Here is a 19,563-nt window from a genome sequence, read left to right as displayed (position 1 = left end):
TAATCCTTTGTCTATTGCTGTTCAGGGTAAGAATTTTTCCTTCTTATGTGACTGTGCAGCCTCCAGTGTAAATCTGGAGTGGTCCCACAGATGCCAATGGAGTCAGAACTGGAGTCTGACCTCAGTGACCCCAGTATAAATCCAGAATAACCCCACCGATGTTAATGGAGTCACAGCAGGATTCAGAGCTTATTGAGCCCAGCCTAATTGAATCCTGTCCTAAATCTGCTTTCCCTTTAGGATCACTGGATCGGTTCCTCGTGCTGGTTTAAGCTGAGGTAGCCACTGGCAGGCAGCGTGGACAGAGGAGAGCCCTGACTTCTGGCCAGGCTGCAGCAGGCGTGTGCAAAGCGGGCTGCGATCTTCCTCCCTAGCTGGTGGCAGGAGGAGGGGCTGGTGGGAGCAGAGCAGAGCCATCAGGCTGAGCTGCGGGAAGCAGAGAGCGGAACAGGCCGGAGGAGAGGGGCATGTGGCAACGGGGTTGGTTAAAGTGGAGCAATCGCTTCCAGCACTGCCTGGTGCACCTTCCTGATTCTTTCTCTGCTTGGCTCCGCTGCCCTCCAAGGGGACGGCAGATGGCATGGAGGGGACGGGGAGACACCGCCTGCTGCAGACCCTGGCAGGGCTGGGGAAGGACGAGCTCCAGAGATGGAAAGAGAAGCTGAGCAAAATAGCACTGAAGGAGGGATACCAGCGCATCCCCCAGGCCCTGCTGGAGAGAGCCAATCCAGAGGCCCTGGCCGAGCTGCTGATCAGCTACTACGGGGAGGAGTATGGGTTGCAGCTGGCTTTACTAGCACAGACTTTATGCAGTGCAGAACAAGCGGCAACGGATCTCTCAAGCATAGCTGGTGAGTTACCAGGCAGGAAGAGACCTGACCCAGTGGGTCCCCACTGCCTCTTGCAGCAGATTAAGCCCATTACTTCTTGTCCTGTCTTTTGTGGACACAGACAACAGTTGATCCCTGTCCTCCTTATAAAAGCCCATAACATCTTTGAAGATTGTAACCAGGTCCCCCTCACTCTTCTTTTCTCATGCCCCATTTTTTAAATTTTCTTTGTAGGTCAAGTTTTCTAAACCTTTGATCATTTTTGTTGCTCTCCCATGCACTTTCTCCAATTTGTCCTAATCTTTCCTAAGGTGGGCACCCAGAACTGGACACAGTGCTCCAGCTGAGACCTCATCAGTGCTAGGTAGAGCAGGACAGTTACCTTCCATGTCTTACTCACAGCACTCCTGTTAATACACCCCAGAATATTAGCCTTTTTCACAGCTGCATCACATTGTTGACTCGTATTCAATTTGTGACCCACTATAACAGCCAGATCCTTTCCAGCAGTACTACACCCAAGCCAGTTCTTCCCCATTTTGTAGTTGTGCATTTGACTTTTCCCTGCAAAGTGCACTTCTTTGCACTTGTCTTCACTGAATTTCATCTTATTGCTTTCAGACCAATTTGTTAAGGCCCTTCTGGATTCTAATCCCATGCTCCAAAATGCTTGCAAGTGCAACCTCTCCCAGCTTGAGGTCATCTGCAAATTTTCTAAGTATCCTCTCCACTCCATCATCCAAGTCATTAATGGAAATAGTGAACAGGACCCAGGACAGACCCCTGCAGGACCCCGCTACATACATTCTACTAGTTTGACAGCGAACCATTCATAACTATTCTTTGAGTACAGTCTTTCAACCAGTTGTGCATTCACTTTATAGTAGTTTCACGTAGCCCTAGTTCGCTTATGAGAATGTTATGTGGACCTTATCAAAGGATATACTAAAAACAAGATATATCATGGCCGCCTGCTTCCCCCACAGCTGTTTAGGTCAGTAATATTGTTAAAGAAGGGAGCTTGGTTGGTTTGTTATCATTTGTTCTTGGCAAATCTCTGCTGGCTAGTCCTTATAACCCCGTTCTCCTCTAGGTGCTTATAAACCAATTGTTTAATAATTTGCTCTAGTCTCTTTCTAGGTATCAGAGTTCTAAATAGGTAATAATTGGAGATATACCAATCTCTTAGAACTGGAAGGGACCTTGAAAGGTCATTGACTCCAGCCCCCTGCCTTCACTAGCAGGACTAATTTTTGCCCCAGATCCCTAAGTGGCCCCCTCAAGGGCTGACTGCACAACCCTGGGTTTAGCAGGCCAATGCTCAAACCACTGAGCTATCTCTCCCCCTGGCTCCCCTTTGCTCCTCTTTTTAAAGGCAAGTATTGCGTTTGGCCTTTTCCGGTCCTCTGGAACCTTACCTGTCCTCCGGGGTATCTCAAAGATAATTGCTGATGGTCCCAAGATTGCTTCAGCTGGTTCTTGAAGTACTCTAGGGTGAATTTCATCAGGCCTTGTTAACTTGAAAACCCCTAACTTATCTAGCTATTCTTTAAGTGCTTCCTTCCCTATTTGGGCTTGTGGTCATTTCCCCTTGCTGTTAATATTAATTGTGTTAAGTATCTGGTCACCATTAACCTCTTAGTGAAAACTGAAGCAAAATAGACATTAAACACCTCACCCTTTTTTATGCCATCCACTATGAGTTCTCCTTCCCCATAGATTGGAGGACCTATACTTTCCTTTGTCTTTCTTAAGAACCTCGTCTTTCTGCCTTTTATGTCCCTTGCCAGGTGTGACTCATTTTGTGCCTTAGCTTTTCTGATTGTTTCCCTACATCCTTGTGCTCCTCTGTAGCAATTCGTCCATCTGTCTCCTTTCTGTGGGATTTCTCTTTGATTTTCAGGTCATTCAAGTCCTCCTGCTGAAGCCATAATGGTCTGTTGTTGTTCTTCCTCTCTCTTCTTTTCATCGTGATAGTTGTGCCTTTAATACGGTCTCCTTAAGAAGCTGACAGCTCTCCTGAACTCCTTTTTCCCTTAGCTTTTCTTCCCAGGGGACCTCACCTACCAGTTCTCTGCATTTGTTGGTCGGCTTTTTTGAAGTCCATTGTCCTCATTCTGCTGCTCTTGCTCCTTCCTTTCCTTAGGATTGTGAAATCTATCCTTTCACAGCCGCTTTCACCCAGATTGCCTTCCACCTCCAGATTCACAACCAATTCCTCCTGGTTGGACAGAATCAAGTCTCTAACGGCTGTCTCCCTGGTTTCTTCCTCCACTTTCTGAATCAAAGAGTTTCCCTGATACATGCCAAGAACTTATTGGACAGCTTGTGTTTTCCTGTATTACTTTTCCAACAGCTGGCTGGAGAGTTCAAGTCTCCCATGACTACCAGGTCCTGTACTTTGGGTATTTCTGTTATTTGTTCTGGAAATGCCTCATCCATCCCCTACTCCTAATTTGGGGGTCTATAGAAGACCCCCTACATCACTTCTACTTTGTACCCCTTTTATCTTGACCCAGAGACTTTCAGCTGCTCTGCTTCTCACTTCCTTCTTGACTTCACAACAAGTGTATACACTCTTGATGTACAATGGAACCCTGTTATTCTTTTCTCTCTGCCTGGCCTTCCTGAACAAGCTAAACCCCTCTAGAGCAATATTCCAGTCATCACACATCCCACCAGGTCTGTATGATGCCATACAACGTCCAGTCTGCCCCACACTCCCCATCATCCCAGAGTGACCTGCACTCTGCCTACCGCAACCCGCCCCATCACCTGCACTCTGCCCACCACAACCCACCCACCTGCCCAATGCAACCTCTTCTCTACACCTCTATCCCCACCATCACCCCCTGCAACCTCCACTCAGCAGATTTACACTGTGGTGACTGAGACCAGAATCCAGGTCAGTCTTGTCTCCACTGGCATCAGGAGGCTCACTCCAGATTCGCACCGGGGGTCACTGAGCTCAGATGTTGGCTAACATTTTTGAGAATGTCAGTCACATTTTGTTTGTCTTTTCAGGATTAATCAGTGGAGAACATGAATCCACTCCTAGTTCTGCTGCACACAGAGTAACCGCCGGGGATCTCTGCTTCTCTCCGTCTAACATACACACTGGCCCACTGCAGCAAAAATGTGTCCCCCTTCCCAGTGCTATTCCTGGTAGCCACACACTCTACAAGTAACTAGGCCCATGTACAGCCTAAAATCTGCTTGATTCAAGATTCTCACTCACATCCTGTCCCAAACTTTGCTCTGTGCATTGTCACTGTGCAGCTGTTAGTCAGCTGCCGCGCCCCACGCCAGAGGTGGTTGCATTTCAACAGCAGATCATAGAATCATAGAATATCAGGGTTGGAAGGGACCTCAGGAGGTCACCTAGTCCAACCCCCTGCCCAAAGCAGGACCAATCCTCAGCTAAATCATCCCAGCCAGGGCTTTGTCAACCCTGACCTTAAAAACCTCTAAGGAAGGAGATTCCACCACCTCCCTAGGTAACCCATTCCAGTGCTTCACCACCCTCCTAGTGAAGTAGTGTTTCCTAATATCCAACCTAGACCTCCCCCACTGCAAGTTGAGACCATTACTCCTTGTTCTGTCATCTGGTACCACTGAGAACAGTCTAGATCCATCCTCTTTGGAACCCCCTTTCAGGTAGTTGAAAGCAGCTATCAAATCTCCCCTCATTCTTCTCTTTTGCAGACTAAACAATCCCAGTTCCCTCAGTTTCTCCCCATAAGTCATGTGCTCCAGCCCCCTAATCATTTTTGTTGCCCTCCGCTGAACTCTTTCTAATTTTTCCACATCCTTCTTGTAGTGTCGGGCCCAAAACTGGACACAGTACTCTAGATGAGGCCTCACCAATGCCGAAGAGAGGGGAATGATCACGTCCCTCGATCTGCTGGCAATGCCCCTACTTATACAGCCCAAAATGCCATTAGCCTTCTTGGCAACAAGGGCATACTGTTGACTCTTATCCAGCTTCTCATCCACTGTAACCCCTAGGTCCTTTTCTGCAGAACTGCTGCCTAGCCACTCAGTTCCTAGTCTTTAACAGTGCATAAGATTCTTCCGTCCTAAGTGCAGGACTCTTCACTTGTCCTTGTTGAACCTCATCAGGTTTCTTTTGGCCCAATCCTCTGATTTGTTTAGGTCCCTCTGTATCCTATCCCTACCCTCCAGCGTATCTACCACTCCTCCCAGTTTAGAGTCATCTGCAAACTTGCTGAGGGTGCAGTCCACACCATCGTCCAGATCATTAATGAAGATATTGAACAAAACCGGCCTCAGGACCGACCCTTGGGGCACTCCACTTGACACCAGCTACTAACTAGACATGGAGCCATTGATCACTACCTGTTGAGCCCGACGATCTAGCCAGCTTTCTATCCACCTTATAGTCCATTCATCCAGCCCATACGTCTTTAACTTGCTGGCAAGAATACTGTGGGAGACCGTATCAAAAGCTTTGCTAAAGTCAAGGAATAACACATCCACTGCTTTCCCCTCATTCACAGAGCCAGTTATCTGCTCATAGAAGGCAATTCAGACTTGCCCTTGGTGAATCCATGCTTGGTTTTCCTGATCACTTTCCTCTCCTCTAAGTGCTTCAGAATTGATTCCTTGAGGACCTGCTCCATGATTTTTCCAGGGACTGAGGTGAGGCTGACTGGCCTGTACTTCCCTGGATCCTCCTCCTTCCCTTTTTTAAAGATGGGCACTACATTAGCCTTTTTCCAGTCATCCGGGACCTCCCCTGTTCGCCATGAGTTTTCAAAGATAATAGCCAACGACTCTGCAATCACATCTGCCAACTCCGGATGCAGCACATGCAGGCCCCAATGGACTTGTGCTCGTCCAGTTTTTCTAAATAGTCCCGAACCACTTCTTTCCCCACAGAGGGCTGGTCACCTCCTCCTCATACTGTGCTGCGCAGTACAGCACTCTGAGAGCTGACCTTGTTTGTGAAGACAGAGGCAAAAAAAGCATTGAGTCCATTACCTTTTTCCACATGCTATGTCACTAGGTTGCCTCCCTCGTTCAGTAAGGGCCCCACAGTTTCCTTAACCTTCTTCTTGTTGTGACATAAGATGAGTGATTCATGTGCACCGTTGCTGTGTGGCTGTTAACCAGCAGCCTCACTTCAGCGATAGCGACATTCGAATGCTGTTTAGCATCACTGTGTCTCTTCTAAGTGACTGTCACACCCCACCAAATCAAGACAGCAGGAAGTGTGTGTGGGAGGGGATGGGGTTGGATACTATGCTAGATGAGCCTATGGCTCTGACCTGGAGCAGCAGGGAGGGAGCAGGAACCCAGGCTAGATGGGCCCATTAATTTGGGGGCCAATCAGGACTCAGGGTGCATGGGGGGCAGGTACTAGGCCCTGTGTATGACAGACACCTTCTTGGACTCTTTGTAGGCTCTGAGGTCCTCGATTTGCAGCTGAAGCGGAGTCTTTCAACGTTTGAGTGGAATAAGGCAAAATCCTTCCCCCGCCTGCCTCTGCTCCCACAGTGGCTCAGGAAGCTGACGGGCAAGAAGGAGAAACAGCATCAGGCATCCCCAGGCGGTGAGTGCAGCTGGCCAGTTTTTCCCATCCCCTGGAGATTTTCAAGCCGTCGAGTAAGTTTTCCCGTCCCCGTTGGGATGAGACAGCAAAATCTCAAAAATGTCTGCAGAGTGAAAAACCAAACACTTTTCCAGTTCAGGTCCCTCGGGACATTTCAGGTTGGTTTGGATTCCTCTTGCTCTTTGAGTGGGTGGGCCCCACCTCCGTTTTTTGAAAGTCTAATTACCTAAGATTTGGAAACAGAGGGACAGTTCGAAGCGGAAAACCTGGCAGTTCTCATAACTAACAAACAAGGCTTTATTGTCACTGGAAAAAAGGGGTCTTGTGGAAAAACTCCTGAGCAGCTGTAAAGTGATGCCTGTAGGCGACCGCATCAGTGCCTAAACAACCTAGCCGATGGCCCCAATCAGTTAGCTGCGGGGAACCAGCAGGAGGCGCTGGTGGGGGGATGCTCCCCTGTGGGCCAGGGAGAGAGACACAGGCTGTCCTGCAGCAGCGACTGGGAAAGGGGGTGAGGACCAGGCCAGGGTTACATATATGAATGTTCAAAAAGGAGGACAATCCACGGGGGCCTCCGGCCTCGCCCCCATTCCAACCCCTTCCCCAAAGTCCCCGCCCCAACTCCAACCCCTCCCTGCCCCATTGGACCCTTTCTCCAAATCCCCACCCTGACCCCGCCTCCTCCCCTGAGCACGTCGCATTCCCCGCCTCCTCCCTCCCTCCCAGCCATACGAAACAGCTGTTTCGCAGTGCAAGTGCTGGGAGCTAGAGAGAAAAAGCCGGCACTCAAGCAAGTGATCAGCATTCACTTTCTTTCTCAGGTGATCAACATTCATTCTTGTTCTTGAATGATCAACTCTTCTTTGGGGAAAAATAATAATGGCAAAATCCCAGGCTTTTTAGATATTTAAAAATTCCTCCCAGACAGCGATTTAAGAACTAAAAAGCCAGACATGTCCAGGAAAATACAGGCGTATGGTAATCCTAGATCAGGCAATGCCCACCTGGCCCTGCCTGCTTGGGACCAGATCCTTCCAGAGTTACCTCGAGGTCATCAAGCTCAGAATCTAACTCTGACGCAATTGCTGAAAGTGGATTCACTCTGGATTTACATCAGGGTCACTGCTATCACAATTAGGCTCTCATTTTTCAGTAGATGTTCGGTTGCTTGTTTTTCTTCTCAGGATCCTTCAGTGAAGAGACTCAATCCACTCTCAAGTCTAGTACAGGGACAGAGGCGGCAGGAGGTGGGTAGCACTGACAATATCCCTACTTCTGTCTGCCTCACCTACACACTGACCCATGGCAGCAAAAAGCATGTCTGCCTTCACGGTACTAATGGGGCCGCCTTACTCCTGGCAACCACAACTCTGTACAAGTAACTATGCCTACGTACAGCCTAAAATCTACTTGATTCAGGATTCTCGTTCACATCCTGTCCCAAACGCCAAGCTGTGCATGATCACTGTGTGGCAGTTAGCCAGCTGCCATATCCCACCCCAGAGGTGGCTGCATTTCAGCAGCAAGTGAGCGATCCCTGTGCACCATTGCTGTGAGGCTGTTAACTAGCTGCCCTGCCTTGGAGGCAGCTGCATTTCAATGCTGTGTGGCTTTGCTGCGTGGCTTCTAAACAGTCATCACACCCCACCGAATCAAGACAGCAGAAAAAGCGGGGAGGGATATTGGACTACATGGGCCAAGAGGTTTGATCTGGGGCAGCAGAGAAGGGGTGGGAACCCAGGCTAGGTGAGCCATTAGTCGGGGGCTGGGGGAAGGTACTGGGCGGTGTGTGTGACACGCTCCATGTATGTCTCCCTCCAGACCCCATGAGGGAACAGGGCCCTGCCTCACAGCCCTCTAAGAACACCAACATGCTGCCGAATATGAGGTTGGTGGCGCCCAAGAGGAACAGATTTTCGGGAAGCACAAGGATGGAGAGCATCTTCCCCAGCAGGACTCTACCTACACCTCTGCAGTGGCTCAGGAAGGGGAAGCAGATTCAGGCCTCCCCAAGCCGTGAGTGCGGCTGGCCAGGGCATGGTTTTCCTAGCTCAGGATTCTAATTCACTTCCTGTCCCGAACTCCTATCGGAGCCCTGTCACTGAGCGGCTGTTAGCCAGCTGCTGTGCCCCACCCCAGAGCAGGCTGCATTTCGGTGCCGTGTGGCATTATTGTGTGTCTTCTAAGCAGCCATCATGCCCCTCTCCAAGTGAGGACAGCAGGAAGTTTGGGGGGTCAGGAGATGACAGACTGAGCTAGATGGGCCCGCTGGTCTAATCTGGGAGGCCAGAGGGAGGGATACCAGTCTAGAAGGGATTATTGCTTGATGCGTTCATTCTCTCGGGACCTAGCTACAGACCTGGACCTCTTGTACAACCAGAGCAGTGGGGCTAGTCCCCAGGCGGAGGAGAATGAGGAGCTGAGGGAAGAGAACAACAGAGAGGAAGGGATGGCCCATTATAACAGCACATGAGGATGTCCCTGCCGGCTGCAGCTGGTGGCCTGGAAGACGACACGCAGGGGTGGACATCGTGGAAAGAGCTCTAGGGCTGGCTGGAGGCTGTGCTGGAAAAGCAGCATCTGGGCAGCGAGCATCTCCAGGTGGGACTCGCTAGGTCTTGGCAGGGGCAACCAGGCGAGATGGGCCCATTGCTCTGATGCAGGACTCTGGATGGGCCCAGGGGTCTGATCCAGGGCAGCAGGGAGGAGTCAGGATGCCGGGCTAGATGGGCTCATTCTTTGATGCTTTTCTCTCTCTCTCTTTCTCTGCCTGACCCCTGTGATGGAAGCAGCCTTCTCCCAAGGCTCCCAGAGCACTGAGCATCACCCGCAGGAGGAGTCTGTTTATGGCAGCGTCCCACAGGGACCTGGGGCCATGGGAAAAGTCATACAGAGGACAGGGAAGAAAAAGAAACCTGCTCCCCTTCTGCTGGAGGCATTGGGTCGGGGGCCAGGTATGTTGGGAAAGCAGTTACTGGGCAGGAAGCTCCCCTGGGTGGGACACCAGACAAGCTGGGCCCCTGGCTCTGCCCCATTCTTGCCCCAGATCCCCAGGGGCGTGCACTGGGTGTCTTGTGACTGCGTCCGTGGATGAAGCAGTGACAAAGGGGGGCGGATCCCCGAGGGCTGGACACCACCTGACATACCGCTAAGCCACCTCCTCTTCTCCCTCTGCCTCCAGAGTGACCCAGCTGGGCACAGTGAACTCACCGCCTCTCCAGCCACCACCCCATGACAGGCAATGGAGATCTCCTCTGGTCCAGCTGATCAGCAGCGGACAGGAGGCGCGGGGAGGGAGCGGACAGAGCTGATTGGTGGGTGTGTTAAGCACCCACTATTTTTTTCCATGGGTGCGCCAGCCCCAGAGCACCCACTGAGTCAGCACCTATGTCTGGGGCACAAGGTCCCTGCAACCAAATGGGCTCTGGAGGGCTCTCCTTTAAAGGCATAGATTCCACCTCCCATCCTGGGAGCAGATGGAGGGGCCGGGCTCAGCTGAGAAGTCTGCTCTGAAGACAGGAATGGCCCCCAGTAAACAGATGTGCTCTAGTGGGACATTACTGAGAGTATCCAATTCAGGACAAACTGCCAAGAAACAGGGCAGTCGCAGCCCAAGACTGGTGGTCCTCCACTTCTAAGATACACCCAACCAGCCCACAAAAAGAACTCTCATGCTTTTGGACTTCAGCTGGTTGCCTGCAGCGGCCAGGAAGGATCCTCTAATTGATTTATTTGATAATCATATGGTAAAAATGAGAAAGTCAGCAATTTTTCAATAATAGTGGCTGACACTTTTGTATTTCTATGTCTGATTTAGTTTTTAGGTGAGGTGAGACTTGGGGGTACACAAGACAAATCAGACTCCTGAAAGGGGTACAGAAGTCTCAAAATGTTGAGAGCCACGGCTTTAATCACTCAACTAAAGCTTGGTTGAAATTTTTCAGAGTTCAAAATTTGGATTTAAAAATTTACTTGGCATTTTGACCAGAAAAATGGAAGAATTTTTTAAAGCCATCATTAGAACCAGCTGGAAATTGGAATTTCCATTTTGTGAAATTCTGCATGAGGTTGACCCTTGATTTCCGTTCCAAATCGGAACCAAATCCAAAATCGTTTGCCAAACCTCCCTTAATGGAAATTTTTGCAAACTTCCATTTTGCTTGAAACTCAGACCTCAGCCTCTTCCTCCACATCCTCCTTCTAAAAAGGTGCCAAAATCTGCACAATTTCAGTTCCAATGAACGGGCATCACTCGACAGAAAAACGTTACATCAGGAAAGCTCTTGTCATTATAGCTTTTTTCTGGTTTTCAACCAAACAGCTGGTGTCAGGATCACGGTCAGCACTAAAACTCCTGCCGGATAAAATGTGTCAAAGTTCAACAACATTTTGAGTTTGAATGAACACAAGATCATAGGAACAGCCATACTGGGTCAGCCCAAAGGTCCATCCAGCCCAGTATCCTGTCTACCGACAGCAGCCAATGCCAGGTGCCTCAGAGGGAATGAACCTCACGTAATCATCAAGTGATCCATCCCATCACCCATTCCCGGCCTCTGGCTAACAGGCTAGGGACACCCTCCCTGCCCATCCCGGCTAATAGCCATTGATGGATCTGTCCTCCATGAACTTATCTAGTTCTTTTTTGAATCCTTTTATAGTCTTGGCCTTCACAACATCCTCTGGCAAGGAGTTCCACAGGTTGACTGTGTGTTGTGTGAAAAAAATACTTCCTTTTGTTTCTTTTAACCTGCTGCCTATTAATTTCATGAAGAAAAAAGGAGGGGGGGGGTTGATCCATTTCTGTCATTTTCCCCCCTGAGCTCTACTGATGTACTTTGTTATTGATATTATCCTGGCTCCTTGGAGCCCTAGTCCTGGCCCAAAATCCCTCTGTGCTAAGTGCTGTATAGACGCAGAACAAAAAGACAGTCCCACCCTCAAAGGGCTGGCAAGCTAAGCAGTGAAGTCGTTGCGATCTACTGATGAACAGCCAGGTACCACTACTGGTCTCTCTCATCCACAGGACGTGCAAGTCACACGACAGAGCTTTGTGATTTCTCCTTTGATGAAAACCTAGCATTGCCATCAGGAGGTGAGTCCAGCGTTGCCCGGAGGGATGGAACGGGCCCAAAGGGAACTCGCTGCAGGGTGGCCAATGACAGCGCCGGGGGCTGTGTCTCACTGCAGCCCGGCTGGACTTTTCCCTAAGGGAAGCTGGGGTCAGCGAGATCAGAATCCGGCTCTGACTCCATTGACACCAGTGGGGTCACTCCAGATTTACACCACGGTCACTGAGGTCAGAATGTGGCTTAATTTTTTCAGAGTTTTGGCCCTTTCCCTCTGTTTTGCCCCGCAGGATCTTTCAGTGAAGAGGCTGAGACCCCCCCTAGTTCTGCATCAGGGACAGCTGAAGCTGGAGGTGGGTGGCACCAATCATAGCTCTGCTCCTCAGCTTCTACCATATGCACTGGCCCATCACATCCAGAGGTTCTTCTGCCCTCCCAGGGCCGCTGGGGCCACCGTATTCCTGGCAACCATAATTCTGTACAAGCAACTAGGCCTGTGCACAGCCTTCGAGTCCAGTAGGTTCAGGATTCTCCTTCACTGCTTGCCCCTAACTCCCAGTGTCACCATGTGGCTGTTAGCAAGCTGCTGCACCCCACCCCAGAAGCAGCTGCAGTTCACTGCTCAGTGAACGTTCCCTGTGCGACGATGTTGTGCAGCTCTCACACCCGAGAGGTGGCTGTGCTTCAGCATTGGAGATGCCATCTCCGTGCAGTGTTGCTGTGAGGCAGTTACACAGCTGCTGTGTCCCACCCCAGAGGTGGCTGCACATGTATCCCTGGAAAGCAGTTGGGGATGGAAGGCGCCTGGGAAATAGATGATAATGACTTTATTGACATTATTAAAAATTCATCCCTCCCCAGGGATCATCTGCGAACAGTCCCTGCTTCTCTCTGCTGGTGCTGCGTCTGGGGCTGCCGGTGCGTGAAGGTGAAATGGACCAGGTGGCGGGTGGGCTGAAGGGCCTCGCTTCTGGTGGAGCAGAGAGAAACCAAATGTCCACTTGTGGCTCTGACCATCCCCTGATCAGACCTTCTCTCTGCTCCCAGCACCTGCATCAGGTTTAATCTCCACTGTCTGCAGGATCACTCTGGGATCTCCTCTCCTTCCACCTGCTCCACATCCTTCCCGGTCCTCTCCCCTTTATGCCCTGATCCCCCTCCTTGACCCCGTCTGTCCCATCCCACCCTCTGACCCAGTGTAGAGCCCTCTCCATGGGCCTTGCGAGCCCAGCACTCTACGCACAGCGGCAGGGCCGGGCAGACACACAGAACAGACCCATCCGCAGGGGAGTTTGCTGATGGAAATGCCCAGGTCCCATTGCTCTGCACAGGGGATGGGGGCTCCTTATTCAACACTGGGAAAATGTGAGGTGTGAAAGCGCCCTTCCCTCTCTCAGCTGCAGGAGAGACCAGCCCAAGTGAGGATCCCAGCAGGGACCCCTGGGGACAGGACAAATGTGACTTGTGTCCCAGAGAGGAGGTAAAGTATTGTGGGATCACTCAGATCCTTGTCTGTCTGTCCATCCATCACCTCTTCCCTTCTCTCTTTCTCTCCCTCCCCTCAGCCGTACCTCAGAGTATTTCACCAATGCTCAGGGCTGGGGCATCTCGGCCACTTGGGAAACACCCCTGGGGAATGACTGACTGTGGGGCTGGAATCCAGCTGATCACAGAGTCCCCCCTGCCAGGGTCCCAGGGCACAGAAACAGCCCCCAGCTGAACACTTGGCCACAGCTGCCCAGGTTCCTTCTGCAAAGGGCTCTGTAGTGGGAAATCCCCAGTGGAGCTGCGTTAACACCTGTTCCTGTGTTCTAGGATCTTCCAGAAGAAATACACCCCGAGACTGTTCAGGGCCCAGACGGGAAGCAGGAGACATACAGGTGAGAGCTGGGACTGGGAGTTCAGCGTCACCCCCTCTGCAGCAGTGTCCGGGAGCACAGGTCAGCTCCTATCACACGGAGTGCGCAGCGTCCCATAGGGGTGGGCCCCATGTAAAGAGATGCTCTTGTGGGTGGATAGAGCAGAGCAGGGGGTGAATGAACCAGGAGTCTTGAGAGCTCTAGGAAGAGAATGGGGTCTACTGGGTCAGAGCTGAGGGCAGGGGCTGGGAATCAGGACTCTGGGTTCTAGCCCCAGCACCGAGAGGGGAGTGGGGGTTTAGTGTGTCAGAGCAGGGGAGCTGGGACTGAGGAGACCTGGGTTCTAATCTCAACTTTGCAAGACAAACCCAAGAAAGAAACCAACAGGACTCCACTGGCCATCACATACAGTCCCCAGCTAAAACCCCTCCAACGCATCATCAGAGATCTACAACCCATCCTGGACAATGACCCCACACTTTCACAGGCCTTGGGTGGCAGGCCAGTCCTCGCCCACAGACAACCTGCCAACCTGAAACATATTCTCACCAGTAACTGCACACCGCACCATAATAACTCTAGCTCAGGAACCAGTCCATTCAACAAACCTCGATGCCAACTCTGCCCACATATCTACACCAGCGACACCATCACAGGACCTAACCAGATCAGCCACACCATCACCAGTTCATTCACCTGCACATCCACCAATGTAATATACGCCATCATATGCCAGCAATGCCCCTCTGCTATGTACATTGGCCAAACTGGACAATCTCTATGGAAAAGGATAAATGGACACAAATCAGACATTAGGAATGGCAATATACAAAAACCTGTAGGAGAGCACTTCAACCTCCCTGGCCACACTATAGCAGACCTTAAGGTGGCCATCCTGCAGCAAAAAAACTTCAGGACCAGGCTTCAAAGAGAAACTGCTGAGCTTCAGTTCATCTGCAAATTTGACACCATCAGCTCAGGATTAAACAAAGACTGTGAATGGCTTGCCAACTACAGAACCAGTTTCTCCTCTCTTGGTTTTCACACCTCAACTGCTAGAACAGGGCCTCATCCTCCCTGATTGAACTGACCTCGTTATCTCTAGCTTGCTTGCTAGCATATATATACTTGCCCCTGGAAATTTCCACTACATGCATCTGAGGAAGTGGGTATTCACCCACGAAAGCTCATGCTCCAAAACGTCTGTTAGTCTATAAGGTGCCACAGGATTCTTTGCTGCTTTTACAGATCCAGACTAACACGGCTACCCCTCTGATACTCAATCTCAGCTTTGTCACTTCCTCACTGAGTGACCTAGGACAAGTCACTTCTCCTCCAGTGCCTCAGTTTCCCCAAATGGCAAGACAGTTTTCCCATATGTGACAGGGAGGTCATGGAGGAACATAATGAATCCACTCATTTAGCCTGACTCCCCTTTGCTCCTCAGAGGGACAGGTCTCAGAAGGGCCAACTGCTCTCATTGTCACCCAACTTCAGTTGTTGATTACAGAGTAACCCTGATATCCAAGCACAGGCCTGAGCTGGAGGCAGAGTTAAGGGGATAAATGTGAGGGCACCTGAGGTCAGTTGGAAAAGAACGTGAGATGCTTCCAGCCAATGCTGTTTAACCCTTTTCTCCCTGCACTGTGCAGGTTTCACCTTCCGGGGGGAGGCTCCTTCCTTTGCTCTGAAACCGAACTGGGGTTTGAGGTGAGGGCAGCCGTGACTATCGAGTACAAATATGACTCCTGGGATCGACATCTGAGCACATCTGAGAAGCAGCAATGGATGGTGGCCGGCCCTTTGTTCAACATCCGGGTGGAACCAGCCAGGGCTGTGGCAGCCGTTCACCTCCCGCACTTCCTGTGCCTCGCGGGTACAGCTGGAAATAATCAATGTAGCAATAACTGTATGTGGTGATAGCAAGCCCAGGTGCCGGTGTGCTTGCAATTACCGTGGGAATGGTAACTCTAGAAACCCAGCCATGGAACCCAGACTCACACTGACCCATAACCACGGTCTCCTGAGTCGGACCCACAGGTGATATTGTGAGTTGTAATCTTAGACCAGTCAGGGTTTTAGCTACATCACAGCCTGAAACAGCCCTAATCATAGAGCGTCTCCTGATCTTCATAATCCTGGCCTCTAGCCCTGCTCTCACCCACCAGCCTGTGCTCTTTCTCAGGGACAGAACCCAGGAGTCCTGGGTCCCAGCCTTCGCTTCTCCAACACATCAGACCCCACTCCCCTCTCAGGGCCAGGGACAGAACCCAGGAGTCCTAGCTCCCACCTGGCCACTCTACTTACCTATCCACGCTTCATCTTTGTTTGCTTTATAATCCACCCACAGGGGGAGAGGTTGATGCCTCCCGGATGCGAATCGCCCACTTCGTTGACGGGAGGATGACCCTGGAGGAGCCAGCGAGGGTAAGGCCATTCCATGCCATGCTGCAGAACCCCAGCTTCTCCCCTCTGGGCGTGCTCTGGAGGAAAATACAGTCTAAATGCCAGGCAAAAGTCCACTCCCTGGCCCTGCTCTACCGGGCACTCAGCGCTGCGAACACAACCCTGCACCTCTATCTGATCCCCAACGACTGCTCCCTGAGACAGGTAACTGGGAACCGACCGCACACACCCAGGGGGAGCCAAAGCCACCAGTCAACCTAGAGTATGGGATAGCAGATAGCAGGCACTGCCCACACAGCAGCAGAGGAAATCCATTGTGCCAGGCGCTGCACAGACTCCAACCCAGATCAGGGGCCCCCATTGTGCCAGATGCTCCACAGACCCCAACCCAGATCTGGGCCTTCCTTTGGCCAGGCACTGCATTGACACATCAAGTGAGACAGTCGCTGCCCCAAGCAGTTAACAGTCTAAATAGACCAATGGAGGATTATTCATCCCTTTTCACAGAGGGGAAACTGAGGCTCAGAGAGATTCAGTGACTAGCTCAAGGCAACACAGGAAGTCTGTGGAAGAGCCAAGGGCTGAACCCGGCTCCCCTAGGTCCCAGTCCAGTGCCTTAACATAAGCCAACCTTTCCCTCTCTTTGGGGGAGGCTGTGCGGGAAGACCAGGGGAAGCAGGACCCTGATGGCAGGAACCTGCACACAGGGCTCTGTCTGTATCCCCCAGCCATGGCTCTGCTTGTGCCCTACAGGCCGTTAGTGACCACGAATCCAAATGCCCCTCGGTGCGTGTGCACAAGCCTTCCAGGACCAAGCCCTTGAAATTTGGCTCCTGTTGTGTGGTGTCCAGCTCATCCCAGCTTGAGGTGATACCTGAGGTGAGTGGCAGGCTTAAAAATCACCAGCCCCTCAAGTCCTTACTCTGTTCGGTCCCAATGTTGCCCTAGGGGGCACTGTGCTGCAGGGAGCAGGACAGGGACTCAGTAGGGGGCACTGTCCCCTCACAGCCATTTTTAACCCCAGTGCCTCACAGTGGCACTAGGGGGCACTGTGCTGCAGGGAGCAGGGAAGGGGCTCAGTAGGGGGCGCTCTCCCCTCACAGCCATTTTTAACCCCAGTGCCCCACAGTGGCACTAGGGGGCACTGTGCTGCAGGGAGCAGGGAAGGGGCTCAGTAGGGGGCACTGTCCCCTGACAGCCATTTTTAACCCCAGTGCCTCACAGTGGCACTAGGGGGCGCTGTGCTGCAGGGAGCAGGGAAGGGGCTCAGTGTGGGGCGCCCTCCCCTCACAGCCAGTGCTGACCCAATGCCCCAGCATGGCGTGCCCCCACTGTGCTGCAGGAAATGAAGTGTAGCGGGATCTCAGGAGGGTTTGCTGGCTCAGACAGGGTCATTCCTAATGGACCATCTTCCCTTCCCATCAGGAGCTGGAGTTCTGCTATCTGGGCCCCAAGCTGGAGCAGCCATACCTGGAGATCTACACTCGGGACATGCAGGAGGGGCTGCAGCTCAGCCTGTTGGAAAAGATAGAAGGGGAACCGATCTGGAAGGCCTTGGTGAGACCAGGTAGGCTCATCCCAGCAGGAGATGGGGACAGAAGTGTGCGCGTGGGGATGGGGGGCAATGGGTGGAGAGATGGAATGGTGCATATACAGATGGAGGCATGAATGGGTGAGTCTGGGGGTGGATGAGTAAGTGTATGTGGGTAGGTGGATGGATGCATGGAGTGGTGAATATGGGGATGGAGGGCTGGATAGCTGCGGATGGAGGGTGGATGGGGATAGACAGACAGATGAATAGATGGACCAGCAGCCAATGAAATAGGATTCGTTAGATTAGCCAGATCAGCATATGAGGATCCGGAGATGTAGCCAGCTAAATAAACCAGCACCCTAGGGGCTAGCCATGGATGGATGTTTTGCTGCAACACGGTGGCAATAAATACATTAACTACAATGTGACTTTAGCCAATCAGCTCGAACAGTCCCCGCTAGGACGTTACCACCACCAGCAGCATTAATCAAAACCTTTTGGCTCCAGCCCCTTGACTCCCCTTCCCTTCTCTCTTCCAGAAGACGTGATGGTCTGTGTTTCATCTGCCCAAATGCAGACAGGTTAGTAGGGATTCACTGAGCCGCAAAACCTGCTCTCTGATCCCAGCACTTCTGGACACAAAATGCTTGCGAAAGCCCCTGCGACCCGTTGTGATCATTTGGCGTCCAGGACTCGATGACCTCTCGAGGTCCCTTCCAGTCCTAGAGTCTATGAGTCTATGATCCTCCCAGAATGTCGACTTGCTTGAAATCTCTGGGGCCTGAGGACCCTCCACCTTGGAAAGTCGTGAGATTGCTTTGGATCATGAATACAGCTGGGCAAATAATGGATTTGTTTGTTTGCTTTGACAGCTCCGAAAACCTGGATGGGTGGGGATGGAATTCATATTGGGTCAAATTAAATGTTTCTTTTGACCTGAAATTGAAATGTTTTGATTTCAGCTCTTTTTAATAAAGCAAAGGAAATGCAGGGCTGGTTTCACAAACTGGAGGCGGGGCTCTATCCCCTTATACCTAGTGTTAGAGTATCTGGGATGGGGAGACCTTGGTTAAAATCTGTGCTCTGGAGGAAGAATTTGAATCTGAGACTCCAACATCCCAGCGGGGTACCCTAACCACTCAGCTACAGTCTATTCTTAGTCCCTCCGGTTGAAGCTGTTCCATTGTGTATAAAATACTTGAATAGTCATTGGGCCAAAGAGAGATCATGAGAAAGACTCAATAACACAGTGTTTTGGGCACTCACCTGCAAGATCGATTCTAGTCCCTGTTCTCTGTCCTTCCCCACTCCAGAGGCAGCTGGAATTCAGCACTTCACAGGTGATCCTTGTGCACTACTGTTACTAAACAGCTGCCGTGTCCCACCCCAGAGACAGGTGCATTTAACTGCTCAGTGAGCAATTCCTTTGTAGCACTGCTGCTGTGCTCCACCGCAGAGGTAGCTGCAATTCAGTGCTGGGGGAGCAATCCGTGGCAATGAGTGATGTGATGCTTGCTTTGGAAGCCTGTAAATCTTGTACAAAGCTTGGAATCCATTAGGCCCTAGATAAATGGAAAGTCTGACTGTTCCACGGCACGCTGAGAAATAGCAATTCTCTTCTTCTCTCTCTCTCTCTCCCCTCAGAAGAACATTTCATCGACCAGCACCGAGAGCAGCTGATCCAACGGGTGCGCCAGGTGGACGGCGTGCTGGATAAACTGTACAACACTGTGCTGGACAACGAGCAGTACCAGAGCATCCGAGCAGAGAGAACGGACCCGGAGAAAATGCGGAAGCTCTTCGACCTGCTCCCAAGTTGGAACCGGGCCTGCAAGGACCAGCTCTACCAGGTGCTGGAGGCCAAGCAGAAATTCCTCATCCAAGAACTTAAAGGGACGTAAGACTGCCTGCCGTGGCTCACACTAGGGGCCCACCTAGCTCAGTGTCCTGTCGGTAACAGAGGCCAGTACCAGCTACTTCAGAGGAAGGTGCAAGACCTTCCTCCTTGACAATTCTGCACTAATCTGCCCACGGTGGGTGAAACCCAGTGTCCCCAACTGGGTAATCCAGTCTGCTTCCTTAAAAACTCCTGGCTGTGACACTTTGTACCTCAAAAGCAGCACCTTGGAACCCCTATATTCACCACAATCATGGAACTTTTGTAAGTTTTGTACAGAGGATGCCTTGTGAGGTATCATTTTAAAAGTCTTGTTCTGTTGAACATTAATAGCCTGTTGGATTGTGTGTGCTATCATTGTATGGGAAGTTATGAAGTACTGCTGAATGTGTT

General features: G+C 51.3%; 1 protein-coding gene across 1 annotated transcript; it reads left to right on the top strand.

The window, feature by feature from the left end:
- Window positions 1–539: 539 nt before the first annotated feature.
- Window positions 540–19,445, top strand: LOC127052764 (NACHT, LRR and PYD domains-containing protein 1a allele 5-like). The gene is made up of 16 exons (XM_050956744.1): window positions 540–851; window positions 6,256–6,405; window positions 7,590–7,652; window positions 8,227–8,421; window positions 9,198–9,359; window positions 11,432–11,500; window positions 11,765–11,827; window positions 12,336–12,392; window positions 12,872–12,954; window positions 13,290–13,354; window positions 14,986–15,209; window positions 15,684–15,943; window positions 16,493–16,618; window positions 17,165–17,306; window positions 17,813–17,854; window positions 18,918–19,445. Exons 1-16 carry the CDS (start codon window positions 581–583, stop codon window positions 19,172–19,174), a joined length of 2,229 nt encoding a protein of 742 aa, XP_050812701.1. The 5' UTR covers window positions 540–580; the 3' UTR covers window positions 19,175–19,445.
- Window positions 19,446–19,563: the final 118 nt, after the last annotated feature.

Source organism: Gopherus flavomarginatus, chromosome 5 (assembly GCF_025201925.1).
Source record: "Gopherus flavomarginatus isolate rGopFla2 chromosome 5, rGopFla2.mat.asm, whole genome shotgun sequence".
Classification (NCBI taxonomy): domain Eukaryota; kingdom Metazoa; phylum Chordata; order Testudines; family Testudinidae; genus Gopherus; species Gopherus flavomarginatus.
Note: the sequence above shows the minus strand (reverse complement) of the source record. Positions and strands in the feature narration are given on the sequence as shown.

What these genes read in the sequence shown, in the direction of transcription:
- LOC127052764 (XM_050956744.1), top strand. Translation starts at nt 581, where the DNA reads ATGGAGGGGACGGGGAGACACCGCCTGCTGCAGACCCTGGCAGGGCTG. An exon ending in AGCTTGAGGTGATACCTGAG is followed by an intron (nt 16,619 to 17,164) that starts GTGAGTGGCAGG and finishes CCTTCCCATCAG; the next exon opens with GAGCTGGAGTTCTGCTATCT. An exon ending in GAAGGCCTTGGTGAGACCAG is followed by an intron (nt 17,307 to 17,812) that starts GTAGGCTCATCC and finishes TCTCTCTTCCAG; the next exon opens with AAGACGTGATGGTCTGTGTT.